Genomic DNA, 25362 nt, shown 5'->3' with positions numbered 1-25362 from the left:
AGCATGCACTTTAACACTCTATTCCCTGGGGGAGAATTGACCTCCAATCTTGTGACCAGTGGGGATCTCAGCTTGTTGGACTCCTACCAATGAGTTATCCCCTGCCTTCGGCTGTCCAGGCATGCTGGGAGTTGTAGTTTTTCAACAGCTGGAGGCACCCTGGTTGGGAAACGCTGTTCTAGAGATTTCACATCCTAGGACACGCTAGAACAGCTGTGGTGGTGGTCTCGTGTATCTTAGTATGTCCTGACAGCATCTTCCCCACCGGTGGAGAACCCCTGATCTATGGCCTTGGTGGGCCGGACCAGATAGTGCCATAGGCCTTATACCACCCTGGTGGCGGAGGTTACCCAACCCTGTCTTTTAGTCAATCACAAAACATTAATATAGGTCATAAAGTGTAATATTTTTTACCATTTGTCGTAACTTTTTTAACCAGAGGACTCAATAATGCTGTTATAGGTGTCATTGTCCCTGGCATAAAGGGGTACTCCGGTGGAAAACTTTTTTATTGTTTAATCAACTGGTCCCAGAAAGTTAAACAGATTTGTAAATTACTTTTATTAAAAAAAATCTTATTCCTTCCAGTACTTTTTAGGGGCTGTATACTACAAAGGAAATGCTTTTCTTTTTGGAATTCTCTTCTGTCACGACCACAGTACTCTCTGCTGGCCTCTGCTGTCCATTTTAGGAACTGTCGAGAGCAGCATATGTTTGCTATGAGGATTTTCTCCTACTCTGGACAGTTCCTAAAATGGACAGCAGAGGTCAGCAGAGAACACTGTGGTCTTGACAGAAGAGAAATCCAAAAAGAAAAGCATTTCCTCTGTAGTATACAGCCGCTAATAAGTACTGGAAGGATTAAGATTTTTTTTTTTATTTAAGTAATTTACAAGTTTAACTTTCTGGCACCAGTTGATTTAAAAAAAAAAAAAAGTTACATTAACCGCACCTCCAGGATACTGCCCTACTGGACACACAATGAAAGATAAATGGAAACAGTTTTTTGAAAAAATGTCGAATATTTATTTAAATTAAATTAAAAAATTACCTAAAAAGAGCATAAATTATATAATATTCGTGAGCATAAATCAAAATACAATTCTTATGCCATTGGGCCCTAATGGCAAAAAATGTATAAAAATATATATGTAGTACTGCCGATATTACAACAGTCCGCAATTGTGTTGGTTGTAGAAAATGCCGGTAATCCGGAGTGATCGGATAATCCGACAATTGAAATTTAAGAGTATTAAAGTCTTTGCGGAGGTTAAAACATAATGCCCATAGTCTTTTGCACAAATGAATGGTTTTCTCACCGTATCCAGAGTCCTTGGTTCCGTGCTGTGACGGCCCAGTATTAGTAAATCATATAGTTGCTAGAAGATCTCTAGTGGTTGTTGTATAAGGAGGTATTCACAAGCCTGTGGAGCTCTGGCATGAGACTCCTCTGCCGGGGTCCGTGATTGGCAATGTACCCGGGTTGGCATGTCGGACCCTCGCTGCAGGACCTGTGGCAGGATACTCGTGGTGAAAGCAGGTAACCTGGAAGTACACCCGCTGATTTGGGAAGCAGGTGCAATGGGCGGCCTCCTTCTTTTCTTTATATGTCGGCTGCAGTATAGTCGGCAGTGCTTTAATATATCGCTCAATTCAGACTTGTAGATGAGCCTAGACGCGTTTCAGGGTGCTAAAAACTACCCCTTCCTCAGTAGGCAAATGGTATATCTATACCGTCATATGTCACGGAGCAGAGTTCGCTCCGTGCACTAGATGACTGGGGTGCCGTGACGGAGATTGTGGTGGTTCCCAGCGGCAGGACCCCCGCGATCAGATATCTTATCCCCTATACTTTGGATAGGGACTAAGATGTCTTGGGACGGAGTTCCCCTTTAGGTCAAAATAAGCTGTGCCCTCGAGGTTAAGGACACTGGAAATTTTCATTTTTGCCTTTTTCGTTTTTTTCCTATAACTCCATCCACAGACCCACATGAGGGCTTTATTTTTGCGGGACCAATTGTATGGCGCAACTAAAAAATATATATATTTTTTGTGTGAAATTGAAAAGGTTTAGCTTTTACGCTGTACACTTTACGAGGACATTGACATGTTCTCTTTATTCCGTGAGTCAATACGATTAAAACGATATCCATATTAACAAGCTTTTCTATTATTCTGCTTTTTTAACAAACTTTTTAGCTAACTTTTTTAACAAAACAAGTATGTTGTAATCTACACTATCCATATACAGGGCTGTACGAGGGTGATTTTTTTGTGCAGTGATTTGCAGTTTTTATCATTACAAGGTTTGCATATATGTGACTTTTTGATCTTCTGGGATGTTCTGTGACCAAAAAACACCATATTCTTTACAGTTACACCATTAACTGTACGGGAACATTAACATTATATTTGAATAATTCAGACATTTCTGCACATGGCAATACCGTATATGTTTTTTTTTGTATTCTGTACATTTTTTTAAGTTCCCATAGGCCACTATTTATAGGTTCCCATAGGCCACTATTTATTGCAATCTTTTGATTACTAATACTGACCAGTGTTATCTGCAATCTACTCCTATGGTCTGTGAAAAGGCAGACCATAGAAGGGTATTGCCGGATCAGGCGTGGAGTTGGTAAGTGGAGCTCCAGCCACCATCTTGACTCATCGGATCCCTATGATCAAGCCGCAGTAAAAATCCAAATCACTCCCATTTTTTTTTCCATAACAAAATGTAGACAAAAGGAAAATTAAAGGGGTATTCCGGCCAAAGACCTCTTATTTCCACGACTGGAGCAGCAGCCCAGCATAGAATAAGGGTGCTGCATGGAAATAGCATCGGGCCCCCCGTGATCAGACATCTTATCCCCTATCCTTTGGATAGGGGATAAGATGTCTGATCACGGGGGGCCCGATGCTATTTTCGAGCTGCACACTTATTCTATGCTGGGCTGCTGCTCCAGTCGTGGAAACCTCTGTGTTTCGGTGACTGGAGTCGTGACACCACGCCCCCTCATGACGTGACGCCCCCTCCATTCATGTCTATAGACATGAATGGAGGGAGTGTGGCGTCACGTCTCCAGTCCTGGAAACAAAGGTTTCCGAGATTGGAGCAGCAGCCCCGCATAAGATGTCTTTGGCCGGAATACCCCTTTAAACATATTTAGTATTGCTGCATGCGGAAATGTCCAAGCCGTAACATTGAAATATAACATCATTGATCCCGCACAGTTGCAGGTTTTTGGTCACATTCTTTAATATACAATAATAAAAAGCAATCAAAATGTCCCACGTAAGCCAAGGTGGTACGGATAAAAACTACAGATCACAGTGCAAAATGTTAGTCATCAGAAAGTCCTGTTGATGGAAAAATAAAAAAAGGTATTGGGGTCAGAATTTTTTTCTTTTTTTCTTTTTTTTTTAGAATTGTGTAATTTTTTTTTTTAAATACAATAGTAGAGTAATCAAATACTATATAAATTTGGGTACCACTGTAATCATACACACCCATAGAATACAGATAACATGTCAGTTTCATAGTACACTACATAGTATTCAAACACCCCTCCTAATGTTAGCAAAATGTCATTTTATATTTTTCAGTATATGTTATGGAAAAATGAAAGGTGTCATTACAATTGGTCCTGCAAAACGCAAGCCTCATTTAGACTGTAAGAAGGCGAGGAGGAACAAAAACAGGTTATTAAAAGGTTAAAGTGTACCTGACATCAACAATAACGTTTTATATAATGTAGATAATACCATTATATGTATATTTGTAAGATACATTGGTTAACAAATGTGTATATTTTTGTCCCTACAGCTATTGTTTGTGTGTCTCTATGAGGAGTCCAAATACAGAAAGGGTGGACAAGCAGGGCTCTGTACACTGAGGACAAGCAGGGCTCTGTACACTGAGGACAAGCTGGGCTCTGTACACTGAGGACAAGCTGGGCTCTGTACACTGAGGACAAGCTGGGCTCTGTACACTGAGGACAAGCTGGGCTCTGTACACTGAGGACAAGCTGGGCTCTGTACACTGAGGACAAGCTGGGCTCTGTACACTGAGGACAAGCAGGGCTCTGTGCACTGAGGACAAGCAGGGCTCTGTACACTGAGGACAAGCAGGGCCCCCCTTACACTGAGGACAAGCAGGGCCCCCCTTACACTGAGGACAAGCAGGGCCCCCCTTACACTGAGGACAAGCAGGGCCCCCCTTACACTGAGGACAAGCAGGGCCCCCCTTACACTGAGAACAAGCAGGGCCCCCCTTACACTGAGAACAAGCAGGGCCCCCCTTACACTGAGGACAAGCAGGGCCCCCCTTACACTGAGGACAGGCAGGGCCCCCCTTACACTGAGGACAGGCAGGGCCCCCCTTACACTGAGGACAAGCAGGGCCCCCCTTACACTGAGGACAAGCAGGGCCCCCCTTACACTGAGGACAAGCAGGGCCCCCCTTACACTGAGGACAAGCAGGGCCCCCCTTACACTGAGGACAAGCAGGGCCCCCCTTACACTGAGGACAAGCAGGGCCCCCCTTACACTGAGGACAAGCAGGGCCCCCCTTACACTGAGGACAAGCAGGGCCCCCCTTACACTGAGGACAAGCAGGGCCCCCTTACACTGAGGCCAAGCAGGGCTCTGTACACTGAGGCCAAGCAGGGCTCTGTACACTGAGGCCAAGCAGGGCTCTGTGCACTGAGGCCAAGCAGGGCTCTGTGCACTGAGGACAAGCAGGGCTCTGTGCACTGAGGACAAGCAGGGCTCTGTGCACTGAGGACAAGCAGGGCTCTGTGCACTGAGGACAAGCAGGGCTCTGTGCACTGAGGACAAGCAGGGATGTGTACACTGAGGACAAGCAGGGATGTGTACACTGAGGACAAGCAGGGATGTGTACACTGAGGACAAGCAGGGATGTGTACACTGAGGACAAGCAGGGCTCTGTGCACTGATTACAAGCAGGGCTCTGTACACTGAGGACAAGCAGGGCCCCCCTTACACTGAGAACAAGCAGGGCCCCCCTTACACTGAGAACAAGCAGGGCCCCCCTTACACTGAGAACAAGCAGGGCCCCCCTTACACTGAGGACAAGCAGGGCCCCCCTTACACTGAGGACAAGCAGGGCCCCCCTTACACTGAGGACAAGCAGGGCCCCCCTTACACTGAGGACAAGCAGGGCCCCCCTTACACTGAGGACAAGCAGGGCCCCCCTTACACTGAAGCCAAGCAGGGCTCTGTGCACTGAGGCCAAGCAGGGCTCTGTACACTGAGGCCAAGCAGGGCTCTGTACACTGAGGCCAAGCAGGGCTCTGTACACTGAGGCCAAGCAGGGCTCTGTACACTGAGGCCAAGCAGGGCTCTGTACACTGAGGCCAAGCAGGGCTCTGTACACTGAGGCCAAGCAGGGCTCTGTACACTGAGGCCAAGCAGGGCTCTGTACACTGAGGCCAAGCAGGGCTCTGTACACTGAGGCCAAGCAGGGCTCTGTACACTGAGGCCAAGCAGGGCTCTGTACACTGAGGCCAAGCAGGGATGTGTACACTGAGGACAAGCAGGGCTCTGTGCACTGAGGACAAGCAGGGCTGTGTGCACTGAGGACAAGCAGGGCTGTGTGCACTGAGGACAAGCAGGGCTGTGTGCACTGAGGACAAGCAGGAATGTGTACACTGAGGCCAAGCAGGGCTCTGTACACTGAGGCCAAGCAGGGCTCTGTACACTGAGGCCAAGCAGGGCTCTGTACACTGAGGCCAAGCAGGGCTCTGTACACTGAGGCCAAGCAGGGCTCTGTACACTGAGGCCAAGCAGGGCTCTGTACACTGAGGCCAAGCAGGGCTCTGTACACTGAGGCCAAGCAGGGCTCTGTACACTGAGGCCAAGCAGGGCTCTGTACACTGAGGCCAAGCAGGGCTCTGTACACTGAGGCCAAGCAGGGCTCTGTACACTGAGGCCAAGCAGGGCTCTGTACACTGAGGCCAAGCAGGGATGTGTACACTGAGGACAAGCAGGGCTCTGTGCACTGAGGACAAGCAGGGCTCTGTGCACTGAGGACAAGCAGGGATGTGTACACTGAGGACAAGCAGGGCTGTGTGCACTGAGGACAAGCAGGGCTGTGTGCACTGAGGACAAGCAGGGATGTGTACACTGAGGACAAGCAGGGCTCTGTACACTGAGGACAAACAGGACAGTGTGCACTGAGGACAAGCGGGGCTCTGTACACTGGGGACAAGCGGGGCTCTGTACACTGGACAAGCAGGACTCTGTACACTGGACAAGCGGGGCACTGAGGCTCTATAACATGCTCCTGGCTCACACAGCAGGAAGATTGACAAGCCAGGAGCCTGCACAGATCCCTGCTTGTCCCTCCCTCACTTCCTGTATTTGGTCTCCTCATAGACACACAGGCAACAGCTGCAGGGATAGCATTTTTTCACCCCAAAATATGCACATTTTTTAATCAATGTATATTACAAATATACATATAATGGTATTATCTACATTATATAAAACGTTTGTGTTGGTGACAGGTACACTTTAACAATCAGTTAAAATCATGGCTGCAGTCAGTGATCTGTCACCGTGGTCACATAGTAGAGAGGAATCAGAAAATAGAAGCCGAAGGCTGAGCCAGGATGCATGTGGGATCGATAAGCTGAGTATAGCTTATTGTTTTTCCAATATTGTGTCTTTTTTACTGTGTAATTCTTTTGGCAAAAATTTGCATAATTCCATGTACTTGCTGCTGATACAACCCTATCAAGATCCCTGGAACTTATTTTCATTTACAGAATTATCTATACTGCTCAAAAAAAATAAAGGGAACACTTAAACAACACAATGTAACTCCAAGTCAATCACACTTCTGTGAAATCACACTGTCCACTCAGGAAGCAACACCTGTGCTCTTCACAGATGAAAGCAGGTTCACACTGAGCACATGTGACAGACGTGACAGAGTCTAGAGACGCAGTGGAGAACGTTCTGCTACGTGCAACATCCTCCAGCATGACCGGTTTGTTGGTGGGTCAGTAATGGTGTGGGGTGGCATTTCTTTGGAGGGCCACATAGCCATCCATATGCTTGCCAGAGGTAGCCTGACTGCCATTAGGTACCGAGATGAGATCCTCAGACCCCTTGTGAGACCATATGCTGGTGCGGTTGGTCCTGGGTTCCTCCTAATGCAAGACAATGCTAGACCTCATGTGGCTGGAGTGTGTCAGCAGTTCCTGCAAGAGGAAGGCATTGATGCTATGGACTGGCCGCCCGTTCCCCAGACCTGAATCCGATTGAGCACATCTGGGACGTCTTGCTCCATCCACCACAGACTGTCCAGGAGTTGGCGGATGCTTTAGTCCAGGTCTGGGAGGACATCCCTCAGGAGACCATCCCCCACCTCATCAGGAGCATGCCCAGGCATTGTAGGGAGGTCATACGGGCACGTGGAGGCCACACACACTACTGAGCCTCATTGGGACTTGTTTTAAGGACATTACATAAAGTTGGATCAGCCTGTAGTGCGGTTTTCCACTGTGATTTTGAGTGTGACTCCATATCCAGACCTCCAGGGGTTGAAACATTTGCTTTCCATTGATAATTTTTGTGTGATTTTGTTGTCACATTCAACTATGTAAAGAGGAAAGTATTTCATACGATTAGTTCATTCATTCAGATCTAGGACGTGTTATCTTAGTGTTCCCTTTATTCTTTTGAGCAGTGTACAAAACTTCTGCAATGTGTTCACTCAATCACTGCTAAACAGAAAAATAAGTAACATTGCCAATAGTAAGAGAGCCTTTGGTGATTCTGTTGACTTCTTTGTGTTGCAGAATGTTTACTAAATGAAGAGAACTTCTCTGTACGGTGCCCCAAGCACAAGGTAAGGAAACCTTTGTCTCACTGTGTGCATCCTGTCATCTCTGGGATTCTATAAAAAATAAAGGGATCCACACTCCTTTCTGTGCAGTCCATATGACTGGTGTCTTTATTTCTTCCGTTCTTCGCTATCGTACACTGCACCCAACCTGCATTTGTGCAGTGTACATATATGTCACAGGAAGGTAGGGAAAATGGACAGGTCCTCAAGCTTCATAAGGAGACTACTAGTCAGACTGAAACACTACCTTTCTTCCCGATACCCAGCCAAGCACAAGCTTGTGATCACAACAAGATGGTTATATGTGTTGTTTCTCACAAGACCCTCCATCCTGCTACATTAACAGCTTCCCCTCCCTAGACATGCTAGTTTGTGCTTCATACATACTCCAGTGTTAGCATACGCAGGGTTTCCTTAAAGGGTACCTCTCATCAAAAAAACTTTTGATATATTATAGATTAATGTATGCAGAATAACTTTACAATTGCATGTTATTAAAAAATATGCTTCTTTCTATTTAATTTTCCACTTTGAAGAAATGACCACTAGGGGTCTCCCTACCAGTCCTGGCAGCAAGCATTTCAGACTCATGCTGGAGTCCTAAACACTACGAGCTGCCAGTCTGCTTTGTTCACAAAGGAGAAAACTCAGAGCTGCCAGCCTGCTTTGTTCACAGCCTGTTTGGCTGTGAACAAAGCAGGCTGGCAGCTCTGAGTGTTTAGGACTCCAGCACGAGTCAGAAATGCTTGCTGACAGGACTGATCGGGAAAAATACAATAGAAAGAAGCATATTTTTCATTAACATGCTATTGGAAAGTTATTCAACATTCATTCATCTAAAATATATCAAAAGTTTATTTGATGAGAGGTACCCTTTAAGAAGTGCAGAAGGTATGCCAGATTTAATTTAAAGGGGTACTCCGATGGAAAACAATTTTGATCAATTCAACTAGTGCCAGAAAGATAAACCGATTTGTAAATTAATGTAGAATAAATTTTAACCACACCTCAAGAATACCACCCTACCGGGTATACAATGAAAAATACTGGAAACAGATAGTTTGAAAAAAAATTGAGATTTATTAAAATACAATTAAAATATAAAAGACCTGTTAACATATAAAACATCAGAGCAATATTGAACAAATTGTGAATTTTACTTCCATTGGGCCCTAATGGCAGAATTAAAATGAATGTCAAAGAGCAACTACCGACTGTTAGAATGCCAGCAAAACTTTGTCAGCATATGCCAATGGTCCGGAATAGACTATTAATCCGGCAATTGAAATATTGGATGAAAAGTCAGTCTTTAAACTAGTTTATACTGTGCTGCCCATAGTCTATAAACAGATGGATAGTTGGTTCTCACCGTAGCAGCTGGTCCCGTACTGCGACGGGCCGAAGAATGTAAGTCCAGTAGTGGCTGCGATGTTACTGGCGGTGGAAAAGCAGGGTAATCTTTACGAGCCTGTTCGATGTAATGCTCCGACAGGAGACTCCTCTGTGAGCGGTCCGCGGTGTCGGTATACACCCGTTCAGGTGTCGGACCCTCACTCAGTTGTTTGCGGGTTGATGCTTGTGGTGGAGGCAGCAATCTTGCTGTGTGCTCAATAGGTGGAACTAGTAGATTAATGCAGCAGGAGCAATAGGCAGTTGTGTTCCGTTGTTATGTGCCGGCTTCAATATAGGTAGTTCCCCTGAATATCGCTCTGTTCAGACCAGATGATAAGCTAGACGCGTTTCAGGGTGCTAGAACCAACCCTCAGTAGGCAAGTTGTTATATATGTTAACAGGTCTATTTTAATAGTTTTTTATTAAATCTCTACATTTTTTCAAACTATCTGTTTCCAGTATTTTTCATTGTATACCCGGTAGGGTGGTATTCTTGAGGTGTGGTTAAAATTTATTCTAGATTATTATTTTTGATCGGTGGGGATCGATCTTTTAACTGCATCTTGGTTGTGAGCTACACACACACATTCTCTTTTGTTCAGATTTGTAAATTACTTCTATTTAAAAATCTTAATTCTTCAAGTACTTATCAGCTGCTGTATGCTCCACAGAAAGTTATTTTCTTTTTTAATCTCCTTTGTCTGACCACACTGTTCTCTGCTGACACCTCTGTCCATTTTAGGAACTGTCCAGAGTAGGTGAAAATCCCCATAGCAAACCTCTCCTGCTCTGAACAGTTCCTGACATGGACAGAGGTGTCAGCAGAGAGCACTGTGGTCAGACAAAGGAAATTCAAAAAGAAAAGAACTTCCTGTGGAGGGAGCATACAGCAGCTGATAAGTAATTAAAGAATTAAGATTTTTAAATAGAAGTAATTTACAAATCTGTTTTACTTTCTGGCACCAATTTTATGTTAAAAAAATAATAATAATGTTTTCCAGCGGACGTGCCGCTTGTTGTGCACACCTGCTAGAAGACCCATCTCGTACAGAACATGCTTCCCAAAGCTGTGAATCTGCGGAGGTTTTAGTGTATTTATGTTGCTTCTCGTATCTTAACTTTGTGGAGGTAAAATGTTGAGAGACTACAAGGTGTTTATGAATAGCTACTATTGTCTCTAAGGCTGTGTTCACATCTGCATTCATAAGTTTTGTTCAGTCATAGTAAATGAACGATGAAATTGTTTGAGTACCGAATTTGTCGCACAATGGATACCAGTGGTGCCTATTTGACCACATTGGCCCTTATTTACTAAGAGTGGTGTGTAGGTTTCTTTGTGGGTTTTAATTCCCTACAAAAAAATTTTCAACAGTATTTACTAATGTTTCCCAACGTTTTGCACTTTTCCCTACATTTTGCTTTTTTTTTTTACACCTGCTCTGATCTGTCAGGTTTTCCTCAGCTCAAATCCACCACATTTTCTGTGGAAATATGTTGGTTTTTTTTTTTTTTTTTTTAAATGTTGGGAACATGCCCCTTTACGGAGTCCACGCCCCCTTTTCTCGACAACCACGCCCCTTTTTCAGGGTTTCTCAGTCAAATGGAGAGTTGGTCAGGTTTCTCAATTCTGGCGCAGACAGAATTCTGGCGCAATTAAATAGAATTCTGGTGCAGACAGAATTTCTTGCGCACAACCCAACAAAATGTCAGGTTTACAATAGTAAATCAGGGTAATTGACTTAAAATAGGATCAGTCGGTTTCTGTTGTTGCTCTAGAATATATGAATGCATCTTTACTGTGGGTTCCAGCAAATATGATGGAATCTGCTGCAACAACATGGAGCCATGGATTCAGGTCTGAACAGGACATAAACTTTCTTGACTTGATCTTGTAAAATTTTATAATCCTCCCAGTTCACTGCCCCCATCATGATAAACCACCCCCTGCCTTTATTTTTATTATTTTTTAGTTTTCTACCTTTATATTGCTCTGTATTTTCTGCTCAGTCTCAGTCAGATTCACAGACTGGGAAGGGGCGTTCCCCAGCAGGCGTGACATCATCTGAAGCCATACAGGGGAGAACTTCCTCCCTCACTCTGCTACACACAGCCCAGAGCAGTTCAGTGTGAGTTGAGCTATGATTGGATAAGGCTGCATGCACCCCCCCCCCCCCCCCCTCAGAATTTCCTGATTTTGGACTTCTGTCAGGCCGCCAGCAGGAGTCCAAAGTCTGTGCTAGAGATAGGGGAAAATGTGCTCTGGACACCTAGTGGCAGCTTTTTTAAACCCCTTATCGACCAAGGACGTATACTTATGCGGTGACCCCGCGTCATATCGGGTCGGTCCCGGCATGTATCTGATGCCGGGACCCGGGGCTAATAGCGTGTGGCAGCAATCGCGGTGCTGTGCGCTATTAACCCTTTAGACGAGGCGTTCAAAGCTGAACGCCGCGTCTAAACCGAAAGTGAAAGCTGCTCAGCGGGGCTGATCGGAACTACCGCAGTGAAAATGAGGTGTCCCGATCAGCTGGGACACGAGCGGGGGTCCTCTTACCTGCCTCCGGCGTGTCCCCTCGGCGATTGATTGCTCCAAGCCTGAGATTCAGGCTTCAGCAATCGACCGCTGATAACCCTGATCACTGCAAAGCTATGGCTTTGCAGTGAACAGGGTATAAGATCAGTGTGTGCAGTGTTATAGGTCCCTATGGGAGCTATAACACTGCAAAAAAAAAAGTTAATAAATGTGATTTAACCCTTTCCTTAATAAAAGTTCAAATCACCCCCCTTTTCCCATAAAAAAAAAACACCATGTAAATAAAAATAAATATAAACATATATGGTATCGCCACGTGCGAACTACAAAAGTATATCATTAATTAAACAGCATGGTCAATGGCGTACACGCAAAAAAATTCCAAAGTCCAAAATAACATATTTTTGGTCGCTTTTTATATCATGAAATAATGAATAAAAAGCGATCAATAAGTCCGATCAATACAAAAATGGTACCGCTAAAAACATCAGATCACGGTGCAAAAACCCCATTACACGGAAAAATTTAAGTTATAGGGGTCAGAAGATGACAATTTTAAACGTATACATTTTTCTGCATGTAGTTATGAATTTTTACAGAAGTGCGACAAAATCAAACCTATATAAGTAGGGGATCATTTTAATCGTATGGACCTACAGAATAAAGATAAGGGGTCATTGTTACCGGAGAATGTACTGCGTAAAAACGGAAGCCCCCAAAAGTTACAAAATGGCGTTTTTTCTTCAATTTTCTCGCACATTGATTTTTTTTCCCGTTTCGCCGTAGATTTTTGGGTAAAATGACTGATGTCACTGCAAAGTAGAATTGGTGGCGCAAAAAATAAGCCATCATATGGAATTTTTAGTTACAAAATTGAAAGGGTTATGATTTTTAAAAGGTGAGGAGGAAAAAATGAAAGTGCAAAAATGGAAAAACCTGTGGTCCTTTAAATGGGTACTCCGGTGAAAACCTTTTTTCTTTTAAATCAACTGGCGGCAGAAAGTTAAACATATTTGTAAATTACTTCTATTAAAAAATCTTAATCCTTCCTGTACTTATTAGCTGCTGAATACTACAGAGGAAATTCTTTTCTTTTTGGAATGCTCTCTGATGACATCACAACCACAGTTCTCTCTGCTGACATTATTATAATAATTATAACGCTTTATTTATTGTTGTCCTTAGTGGGATTTGAACCCAAGGCAGCAGTGCTAACCACTGAGCCACCATGCTGCCCTTAGCATACATCTGCTATGCATGGTAGCTAAAATGGACAGAGATGTCAGCAGAGAGCACTGTGGTCGTGATGTCATCAGTGTTCCAAAAAAGAAAGGAATTTCCTCTGTAGCATTCAGCAGCTAATAAGTACTAGAAGGATTAAGATTTTTTAATAGAAGTAATTTACAAATATGTTTAACTTTCTGCCACCAGTTGATTTAAAAGAAAAAAGGTTTTCACCGGAGTACCCCTTCAAAACATTGAAAACTTCATTTTTTTTTTTAATCAAAGTACATTTATTTACCATAACGAGTGCGATAGCAAAATTAGTTTTAATGAGTGCCTATTTTTATAGAGAAGTGTTCTCTGTTTACAGCAGTGTTTCTCAACCAGAGTGCCTCCAGCTGTTGCAAAACAACAACTCCCTGCATGCCCAGACAGCCTTCGGCTGTCTGGGCATGCTGGGAGTTTTTGTTTTGCAACAGCTGGATGCACCCTGGTTGGGAAACACTGGTGTATAGATGTGACAGACTCTTCATGTGTGCGCTGTGTTCTTGATTCTTCTCTTTCCTTTTTCCTTAGACCAAGACAATAAAGGGTGTGTCAGCAGAACAGCCTGAGCAGGGCTGAGGGAAAACATTTGGCCTAAATTTAGAGAGAGAATTCAAGCACAGGTAGGTAACGGGTCGTATTTTTTTGTTTTGCAAAGTGGTCCTATACATTGTGCTGTTGCAGCTACATACATGAAATGCATTCTTACAGAGCTTATTCTATTCTGACAACCTCCATGTTGTGCCTGAACCAATAAAGAGTGTCATTCTCTATTGTGACTACTAGAGATGAGCGAACTTACAGTAAATTCGATTCGTCACGAACTTCTCGGCTCGGCGGTTGATGACTTTTCCTGCGTAAATTAGTTCAGCTTTCAGGTGCTCCGGTGGGCTGGAAAAGGTGGATACAGTCCTAGGAAAGAGTCTTCTAGGACTGTATCAACCTTTTCCAGCCCACGGGAGCATCTGAAAGCTGAACTAATTTATGCAGGAAAAGTAATCAACTGCCGAGCCGAGAAGTTCGTGACGAATCGAATTTACTGTAAGTTCGCTCATCTCTAGTGACTACTAATCTGCTACATGGGAAGCTGTTATGTTGTGCTCATAGATTTATATGGTGCTAAACATGCAGAAATACATATAAATGGGTAAGCTTTCATTTTTGTAAGGGTCCAGTTAAAATCTCACAAAATATAGAAGATAATCAGACTTAATGTGACTTTGCCCAGCGTTGAGCAGTTGACCGTAGCGCTGCAAGGTGATGGTATTAACGTAAACTGGTCATACGCTTTTGATAGGGGCATTTGGCGACACCTATTTCCAACAACTCCCTACACATGCACGCTTGTCTCTGCTGAGCATGCACGTGTTCTGAATAGGGAAAGGTGAGTAAGCCGATGAAAGCGCGTAGGCGTCTACTGCGCTCCCATAGAAAGGAAATGGAACACATGCTGGGAGTTGTAGTTTTGCAACAGCTGGAGGCGCACTGTTGGGAAAACACTGATGTAAGGCGAGATCATGGGTCCATTCAAATAGAGAAAACAGACAGGGTCGCACGTCCACAACATGCACAATGATCTAATGCTTCTCAGCAACATTTATTAAAGGGGTATTCCGTTTTTTTTTTTTTATTTGACTATGCTACAGGGGCTGTAAAGTTGGTGTAGTCCATAATATAGTGTCTGTATCTGTGTGTGACGGTTTTCTCACAATTCTTCTGTGATTTTCACCCCAATATTTATTTTTACCAGCATACAAAATGACTGTTGTCTCAGATTTTTCCCACGCTGCAATGCGGCCGAGATCTGACATCACTAGTCAGCTGATGACAGGGAGCCTGTCTGCTTCAATGGGTGGAGCGATCGCTTGGTGGGGAAGGGATCAATCTGCAACTAATGCAACAGCTGTAGGCACCCTGATTGAAAACCACAGGTCTTTTGAATGGATTCAGCTCATTTATGTTTCAATGGGAGGGGTGGCTGATGTGTGGGGGAGGGAGGAAAATGGAATTATGGGATTTGTAGTCAAAAAAGAAAAACTCAGACAGGAAATACCAGTTCACAAAAATCTAGCCGCGGTATTATGGTAATCTCACAACATAGCCATTTAGCCCCAAGACAAGCGCAGATCCTTCCTAAGCATGTCCATTACTGTCTGTCAGAGGTGCCGACGCCTCTGTCCATGTCAGGAACTGTCCAGAGCAGGAGAGGTTTTCTATGGGGATTTGCTTCTACTCCGGATAGTTCCTGACATGGACAGAGGTGTCAGCAGAGAGCACTGTGGTCAGACAGAAAGGAAATTCAAAAAGAAAAGAACTTCCTGTGGAGCATACAGCAGCTGATAAGTACTGGAAGGATTAAGATTTTTAAATAGAAGTCATTTACAAACCTGTTTAATTTTCTGGCATTGGTTGATTTAAATAAAAATGTTTTCCAGCGGAGTACCCCTTTAAAGGAAAACTGTCAGCTTTCTCCCCCTGCACTAACCAGCAGTACTGGCTGGTAGTGTGGGGGACGCTGATCAGTTTGATGCTTACCGTGCCCGGATCCGCCGCGCCGTTCAGCCTTAATCTTCTATTTTCGGTATATGTTAGTGAGGGGCTAACTGGCACCGGCCAGGCTAACTGGCACTCTGACGCAACGCCGCCCAGCTCATCAATATTCCTCCCTCCGCCTCACCCTGTTCTTCCCGCTCTGTAATGAAGAGAGAGGGGAGGAATATTGATGAGCTGGGCGGCGCTGCGGCAGGCGGCACTGATGTCAGAGTGCCAGTTAGCCCGACCGGTGCCAGTTAGCACCTCATTAGCATATACCGAAAATAGAAGATTATGGCCGAACGGCGCGGCGGATCTGGGCACGGTAAGCATCAAACTGATCAGCGTCCCCCGCACTACCAGCCAGTACCACTGGTTAGTGCGGGGGGAGAAAGCCGACAGTTTTCCTTTTACGGATGCAATTACAGACAGATGTTCAGCGCAGATGGATGCGGAACGGTGCTTTTATTGCAGTAAAACTTCACAACATGGTAGACATGGACAGGTGACGCGTTTCGGCCCTAGCGTCGGGCCTTAGTCATTCCTTTTAATATAGTGTTCACAAGTTCAGAAAAATATCTTTTTTAGGTATAGTTAATTGCAAAACTCCAATAAGAAGGTGCTCAGTCTTCTTTGCTGGAATAAATAATCGATATTCAACAAATTGAAAGGTAATTAGTGTTAATATATTCCGATATCTCAGCACAGCGGGCAGTGCACTCTCACGTGTTCGGGGCATTTGTTTGAATTTTAGGATAAAGCAGAAATCTTGAAATTGGATTAACCTCTATATCAGTGGTTAGAGATGAGCGAATTTACAGTAAATTCGATTCGTCACGAACTTCTCGGCTCGGCAGTTGATGACTTTTCCTGCGTAAATTAGTTCAGCTTTCAGGTGCTCCCGTGGGCTGGAAAAGGTGGATACATTCCTAGGAGACTCTTTCCTAGGACTGTATCCACCTTTTCCAGCCCACCGGAGCACCTGAAGGCTGAACTAATTTACGCAGGAAAAGTCATCAACCGCCGAGCCGAGAAGTTCGTGACGAATTGAATTTACTGTAAGTTCGCTCATCTCTATCAGTGGTCTCCAACCTGCGGCCCTCCAGATGTTGCAAAACAACAACTCCCAGCATGCCCGGACAGCCAACGGCTGTCCGGGCATGCTGGGAGTTGTAGTTTTGCAACATCTGGAGGTCCACAGGTTGAAGACCACTGCTCTATATACATAGTGCAAGCTTATTGCACAGTCTGTGTTCAGTCTTTCCCTATAGCAGGTAAGCCCAGCATGGATGAACGAACTTTAACAGGACGTGATTTAAAGTGGTTCTCATTGTTTTTAAATCAACTGGTGCCAGAAAGTTATACAGATTTGTAAATTACTTCTATTAAAAAAAAAAAAAAAAATCTTAACCCTTCCAGTACTTATCAGCTGCTGTATGCTCCACGGGAAGTTGTGTAGTTATTTTCAGTCAAACCACAGTGCTCTCTGCTGACACCTCTGTCAATGTCAGGAACTGTCCAGAGCAGTATAGTTTTGCTATGGGGATTTGCTCCTGCTCTGGACAATTCCTGACACAGAGGTGGCAGCAGAGAGCACTGTGGTCAGACAAGAAAAAAAACTACACAACTTCCTGTGGAGCATACAGCAGCTGAAAAATACTGAAGGGTTAAGATTTTTTAATAGAAGTCATTTACAAATCTGTTTAACTTTCTGGCACCAGTTGATTAGAAAACTTTTTTTTTTTTCTCCTCCCGAGTACCCCTTGAATTAAAGTATCTCTCTGGAGTGTGAGAAGAACCCAGAAGAAAGCAGAAGAAATATGGGGAGAGTGTTCAAAGTGTTTGTCGCCATATAAACAAAAGCTTTTCATACACATGGGATATCTGTTTGCTAAATGTTTGAGGTATCCTGACTCCGTAGACACCATACTTGGGCTGCATTCACACCACGTTTTTGCAATACAGTCCCCGTATACGTTTTCAATGTGAAAACCGTACGGAACCGTATTGAAAACCGTATGCATTGACTCTCCATTGAAAACCGTATGACAAAAGCTGCATCAGGTTGCATCCGTTTTGCATCTTTTACGATTTTGTCGTTTTTTTTTTTCCCGGTACCCAAAACGGTAGTCTACCACAGTTTTTGGTCCAGGTGAAAAATCATATTAAACCGTATACGTTTTTTTTTTTAACATGGGAGTCAATGGGAACCGTACAGAACCGTATGTGTGTACGGCACCATACAGTTTTTGGCTTTGTACATTTTTTTTTTCCTTGGAATTTTAATCAAACAAGCAAAACTTTAGGCTGCGTTCACACGCTATTTGTTTTTGCGGGTTATTTGAAAGTGGGCGGGCTCTTCTCGGCTGTCCGCAGCAGATTTTCCACGGAGGAATTTAGGCTGCGGAAAATCTGCCGCAAGCCCCATTGAAGTCAGTAGGGACTGCGGCGGATTTTCCGCAGCGTAAATTCCGCTGCGGGAAAATCTGCTATGGACAGCCGAGAAGAGCCCGCCCACTTTCAATTATGCAGTGGAGAACCCGCAAGAACAAATAGCGTGTGAACGCACCCTTATTCATAATGGAGCGAAAAGTTAAAAACTTGTACGTTTTTTAACTTAAAAAAACTGATGCAACCGGACATAGTTTTTCAAACCGTAGATGGGTTAAAATTTGTACACACGTTTTGATACAGTTTAGTCCGGTTTTCATCAAAAACCTGATACGGGAACTGTATTGCAAAAATGTGGTGTGAATGCAGCCTTAGACTGTTAGACAGTGCTGGTGGATTCAGACACCTTCTCTCTTCTGGGGTTCATGTCATCTTTATCATATGAAGTTTATATATTATCAGAATAACCTCCATAGTATGACCCTGCCTTATTGATCAGCATTAAAAAATATTCCTGTAAATTGATAAGGACACGATGGTTGTGTGTGTGAATTATACTTCTCCTCTATGTATTTAAAACTGATAAAAAAAAATTAAAAAAAAAACAAATATTCCTGCAGACCCCCAAGAAACACTATATCACCTCAACAATTTAATCAATCAATCAGTCTGGCAGAATAAATAAATCAGAAAAAATAAAAAAAAAACTGCAATATATTTCAATGGACCTGAAATGTTTTTTATGTATACTCATCTCTTGTAGCAATAAATAAAAGTGCTCACATTTCATCTTGGATCTTCTCGAATACTTTTACATATTAAGGTGAAAGATTTCAAACAGCAAGGAAAAATAATTTATAAATATATATACATATCTTTATGGCAGTGTTTACCAACCAGGGCACCTCCAGCTGATGCAAAGCTACAACTCCCGGCATGCCCGGACAGCCGTTGGCTGTCCGGGCATGCTGGGAGTTGTAGCTTTGCAACAGCTGGAGGCACCCTGGTTTGGAAGCACTGCTTTACGGTCTCTCAGACAGACTTCACACAAACAAACAACGCTGTACAAGTCCATTAACCATCAGGCTCACCTGTTCATACATCGATATCAATTCGGATACTGTTTCCGGACTGCTAAACTAATACACCCAAGTGCAACAAAGTGACTAAGGGGGAGATTTATCAAAACCTGTGAAGAGGAAAAGTTGACCAGTTGCACGTAGCAACCAATCAGATCGCTTCTTTCATTTTTAACAAGGCCTCTGAGAAATGAAAGAAGCGATCTGATTGGTTGCTCTGGGAAACTGGTCAACTTTTCCTCTGGGCAAGTATTGATAAATCTCCCCCTAAGTGTATGAAACATTAAATTATTAACATAGTCCCTGATTTTAATGCAGATCAATAACACCCCTTTTTTTTAAAGGTTAATTTAGTGCAGTGATGTTTTCATATATATATATATATATATATATATATATATATATATATATATATTTCATTAATTATTATTTATTTATTTATATATATATATATATATATATATATATACATATATATATATATATATATATATAATATATAGAAGAGAAGAAAGAACAGCACATCCACATGAGTCAGAGCTGACCAGGAATTGAACTAGTCACTGCTTCCAAAGTGGCCACGGCCCATGCTGCCTGATCCTAAAGTGGCAGAGGGCCACTTTAAGAGAAATGAGCAGTGGCTGCTGGTACTAGCTGAGATTGCCGCCCTGAGGACGGTAGAGCGCGTGCTCCAGGCTGCTGTGGACTCCTGCATCGTCTTTGGTGCTTCGCTACTCCTTCGAACCTGGGATCTACTGCTATGGGACATAGCAATAGGTCCCCACACTGGAGGAGCACCAAAGCAGAGCAGTATGGCAGCCTACAACTATATGGGGCAGTATGTGGGGGCCTACAATAATGCAGGGGAAATGTAGGAGCTTTAAACTATATGGGGGCAGTGTGGGGGGTCTACAACTATATGGGGGCCTACCATTATACAGGGGAAATGTAGGAGCTTTAAACTATATGGGGGCAGTGTAGGGATCTTTTACTATATGGGGGCAGTATGTGGGGGCCTACCATTATACAGGGGAAATGTAGGAGCTTTAAACTATATGGGGGCAGTGTGGGGATCTACAACTATATGGGGGCAGTGTGGGGATCTACAACTATATGGGGGCAGTGTGGGGATCTACAACTATATGGGGGCAGTGTGGGGATCTACAACTATATGGGGGCAGTGTGGGGATCTACAACTATATGGGGGCAGTGTGGGGGATCTACAACTATATGGGGGGCAGTGTGGGGGATCTACAACTATATGGGGGGCAGTGTGGGGGATCTACAACTATATGGGGGCAGTGTGGGGATCTACAACTATATGGGGGCAGTGTGGGGATCTACAACTATATGGGGGCAGTGTGGGGGATCTACAACTATATGGGGGCAGTGTGGGGAATCTACAACTATATGGGGGCAGTGTGGGGGATCTACAACTATATGGGGGCAGTGTGGGGGATCTACAACTATATGGGGGCAGTGTGGGGATCTACAACTATATGGGGGGCAGTGTGGGGGATCTACAACTATATGGGGGGCAGTGTGGGGGATCTACAACTATATGGGGGGCAGTGTGGGGGGATCTACAACTATATGGGGGCAGTGTGGGGGATCTACAACTGTATGGGGGCAGTGTGGGGGATCTACAACTGTATGGGGGCAGTGTGGGGGATCTACAACTGTATGGGGGCAGTGTGGGGGATCTACAACTGTATGGGGGCAGTGTGGGGGATCTACAACTATATAGGGGATCTACAACTATATGGGGGGCAGTGCGGGGGATGTACAACTATATGGGGGGCAGTGTGGGGATGTACAACTATATGGGGGGCAGTGTGGGGGATCTACAACTATATGGGGGGCAGTGTGGGGATGTACAACTATATGGGGGGCAGTGTGGGGATCTACAACTATATAGGGGCACAAAAGGGGCCTACAAATATATATAGATAGATAGATAAGGCTACAGTTACATCAGAAATAAATGATTAAAAGTAAACCAGAGACCTGTGTGTCCAAAATGTGAAGCCTGCTTGGATTTCTGCATGACCCTGAAGCAGACAGTCTTGTATAAATCTTAAAGAGTGAACATTCTATAGATGTATTCCCTTTTTTACTGTATCTCTGTGCTCCTATTCTTTACCCCGACTTGTTTCTCCTAACATTTACATAGGTTCATCTGGATGATAAATGGCCCATTAAAGGGCCGTTATCTTCAAATCGGCATGGTTCTGACTCCTGGCACCCCCTGCCGATCAGCGGTTCAGAAGAGCCTGTGAAGCCGCAGGATAAATGTTTAAAACTTCCAACAACTCTGTAGCCCTCTGCTACAGTGAGGGATCTATGCAATAGCAGGAAGTCCAATGCATGCAATTATTTGATCAATTCTTTATTTTGATTTTAGCAAAGTAACAACAGGTGTAGACAAAGGACACAGCAGATATACTCCATATAAAAAGCATCTGTGTAATTGCTAACAAAGAATAGGAAGGCACATGAATGTCAATTAAAGGCAATAGACATCCATACCAATTATTCAATCTAATCGTCTTCCAGCGAATATTGTATGCCTCCAAAACCTGCCCGCAACAAAGAGATGTGCTCAGCGAGTTGTAACGACATACAAAACAACATAACATGGCTTAGTGCCATGAAACAGAGAAACGAGCAGAGTATTGAGAAGAAAATATAAGGAGGTGTAGTATGAAAGTAGGAAAGAAGGAGGGGGTGGATAAGGGAAGGAGACAAGGGGGGGGGTAAGGGAAGGAGACGAGGGGGGGGGATAAGGGAAGGAGACGATGGGGGGGGGATAAGGGAAGGAGACGATGGGGGGGGGGGATAAGGGAAGGAGACGATGGGGGGGGATAAGGGAAGGAGACGATGGGGTGAGGATAAGGGAAGGAGACGATGGGGTGAGGATAAGGGAAGGAGACGATGGGGTGAGGATAAGGGAAGGAGACGATGGGGTGAGGATAAGGGAAGGAGACGATGGGGTGAGGATAAGGGAAGGAGACGATGGGGGGGGGAGGGAAGGAGACGATGGGGGGGGGAGGGAAGGAGACGATGGGGGGGGGGAAAGGGAAGGAGACGATGGGGGGGATAAGGGAAGGAGACGATGGGGGGGATAAGGGAAGGAGACGATGGGGGGGAAAAGGGAAGGAGACGATGGGGGGGAAAAGGGAAGGAGACGATGGGGGGGAAAAGGGAAGGAGACGATGGGGGGGAAAAGGGAAGGAGACGATGGGGGCGGGAAAGGGAAGGGGACGATGGGGTGGGGATAAGGAAAGGGGACGATGGGGTGGGGATAAGGGAAGGGGACGATGGGGTGGGGATAAGGGAAGGAGACGATGGGGTGGGGATAAGGGAAGGAGACGATGGGGTGGGGATAAGGGAAGGAGACGATGGGGTGGGGATAAGGGAAGGAGGCGATGGGGTGGGGATAAGGGAAGGAGGCGATGGGGTGGGGATAAGGGAAGGAGGCGATGGGGTGGGGATAAGGGAAGGAGGCGATGGGGTGGGGATAAGGGAAGGAGGCGATGGGGTGGGGATAAGGGAAGGAGGCGATGGGGTGGGGATAAGGGAAGGAGGCGATGGGGTGGGGATAAGGGAAGGAGGCGATGGGGTGGGGATAAGAGAAGGAGGCGATGGGGTGGGGATAAGGGAAGGAGGCGATGGGGTGGGGATAAGGGAAGGAGGCGATGGGGTGGGGATAAGGGAAGGAGGCGATGGGGTGGGGATAAGGGAAGGAGGCGATGGGGTGGGGATAAGGGAAGGAGACGATGGGGTGGTGATAAGGGAAGGAGACGATGGGGTGGTGATAAGGGAAGGAGACGATGGGGTGAGGATAAGGGAAGGAGACGATGGGGTGAGGATAAGGGTGGGGGGTAGGGACATATATCTTAAATGATCTAAACAGAAAAGGGAAAGACCCTACTAGTCGTGGCGGGTGTCAATATCCGCAAAGAATGTCATCTGGCAGATTGTTCCCTATATGCTAACCACGGGTGCCATGTTTTATAATAAGTATCTAAGACCGGTCACTCCAGCTTGATAATTCTTCTAATCTTCAGATTACAGTTACCTTACTAAACCCTTCTTGGACAGTCAGTGGGTCAGGTTTACGCCAGTGTAGGGGGATCATTTTGGACTTCTTTAATGGAATGTTTTTCTTTTTTTTTAAAGGGGTACTCCGGCCCTAAGACATCTTATCCCCTATCCAAAGGATAGGGATAAGATGTCTGATCGCGGGGGTCCCGCCGCTGGGGACCCCCGTGATCTAGCATGCAGCACCCACCTGTAAGCACTGCAGGAAGCGCTGGAAGCTCCAAGTCTTATTCCTCCCGACCACGGGGACGGAGTATTGTGACGCCACGACTCCGCCCCCGTATATGATGTCACGCCACGCCCCCTCCCATACACTTGCATTGAGGGATCGGGGCATGACGTCACAATATTCCGTTCCCGTGGTTAGGAGGCATAAGACTTGGAGCCTGCAGTGCTTCCTGCAGTGCTCACAGGTGGGTGCTGCATGCTAGATTGCGGGGGTCCCCAGCGGTGGGACCCCCGCCATGAGACATCTTATCCCCTATGCTTTGGATAAGGGATAAGATGTATTAGGGCCGGAGTACCCCTTTAAGTTATGGTTGTGCTGCTTTCTTCCTCATTACAAAGGTCTCCCTTTTGTCTATTTAACTTTTTATATGCTTTTTTTTTTTTTGGGGGGGGGGGGGGGGGGATTGGTTGGTGTAAAAATCAGTTCAATTAACCCCTTAAAGATGCACTCCAGGGAAATTAATCTCTACCTATCCACATACATTTCTGTTTGCTGGGGCGACCTCCTGCACGGTGCCGAGATACTCACCCATCCTCTGTGCACTCCAGCCCCCACTTTTGCAGACAAGCTTCAGTGAGATGGGACCCCGGTTCAGCCATTGATTGGATAAGAGGGTCACCTGTAAAGTTCTTCTCAGAGGGTGGGGGCCAGAGCGTGTGTAGGACTGGTGATTATGCCATTTGTCAGCATTACACTAAAATGTGACACCAATGTTTAGATAAGATTGGAATCTGATATTTACAATAGGTGATAGTCATAGCTCACCTCCTCCCCCTTCCTGCACAGGTCACAGAGCATGTCTAGAAAACTCCTCCATAAAAATGAATGAGCTCCTCTCCAGTCTGTCGTGTCTGTGTCCATGGTTCTTACAGAAAAGCTTATGTCTATATGCTGGTAAAAACGGCTCAGGCTAGACCCATAATAATGTACTAATAATCAAATACAATATGGTGGGAGGGGGAGGGAAAACAAGCTGCAGAGAGAGAGTTCAGACAACTCTGTAAGTAAGAGATCTCACCCCAGGGCTTAGGCCCCGTTTACACTACGGAATTCTCGTGGCTGAATTCCGCGAGCGGAGATTCTGCCTGGCGGTCGCTGCCGGAGGTTCTTTGGCGCTAGGGCTGCGGGGCACTGAGCCGTCACCATTGACAGCTGTGCAGTGCTCGCGGAATCCGCGCAAAGAATAAACATGTTCTTTCTTTGCGCGGAACAATTTCAGCGGCGGAATTGTCCGCAGTGTGAACGGGTCTCGGAGACCCATTCACACTAATGTTAAGTTCACACCGTGGAGTTCCGCGAGAATTCTGTAGTGGGAACGCACCCTTAAAGAGAAACTATCAGCTAGTTTACCCACACTAAACACAATACTGATTTGAGTGAAGAGCTTTAAAAGGAAGGGATAGTAAAGAAGAAATCCAGTGTAAGACAACTAATCCCCTATCTGCAGGATAGGGGATAAGTGCCTGATCGTTGAGGGTCCGATTGCTAGGACCCCACCCCCCGACCGTGCACTGACACTGGTCGAAACACTCCCCCTCCATTAATTTGTGTTGGAGAGGTGGAGTGGGTTCGCGTGTCTCTGCCTCTGCCATAGAAATTAATGAAGGAGACGTGTTTTTCCCTACGTCACTGCTGGATTCGAAAGTCACCTTAGCAGAGCAGAGCTGGGGCCCCGTATGGGAAATCACGGGGGGTCCCAGCGGTCAGACACTTATCCCCTATCCTGTGGATTTTTTTGGTTGTCTTGCCTGTCTTCTGACCGTTTATGGTTCCAGCTCTGCGCAATAGAGGCGGGGAGGCGGTCACCCAGCTTCCTTCCCTCATCAGTATTCCCATCCCGCCTCCTTCCTGACTATGCAGACATCTTCACTCTCACATCCGTGATGTGGTAGCCTGTGGGGGGATGAACGCTCTGCACCGAGAGCAGAGTACAGGCGCCGCTGTCTCGCTACACCTT

General features: G+C 45.2%; 1 protein-coding gene across 5 annotated transcripts in view; it reads left to right on the top strand.

The window, feature by feature from the left end:
* The window catches only part of LOC130275428 (transcription factor 20-like), a 65612-nt gene that overhangs the window by 39207 nt on the left and 1043 nt on the right, over nt 1–25362 (top strand). For all 5 annotated transcript variants that reach the window (XM_056523381.1, XM_056523378.1, XM_056523380.1 and 2 more), the window contains 2 exons: nt 7830–7879; nt 13602–13693. In XM_056523381.1, coding sequence (XP_056379356.1) covers nt 7830–7879; nt 13602–13649 — 98 coding nt within the window. In that variant the 3' untranslated portion in view covers nt 13650–13693. The remainder of the gene's footprint in view (nt 1–7829; nt 7880–13601; nt 13694–25362) is intronic.

Source organism: Hyla sarda, chromosome 6 (assembly GCF_029499605.1).
Source record: "Hyla sarda isolate aHylSar1 chromosome 6, aHylSar1.hap1, whole genome shotgun sequence".
Lineage (NCBI taxonomy): Eukaryota > Metazoa > Chordata > Amphibia > Anura > Hylidae > Hyla > Hyla sarda.
Note: the sequence above shows the minus strand (reverse complement) of the source record. Positions and strands in the feature narration are given on the sequence as shown.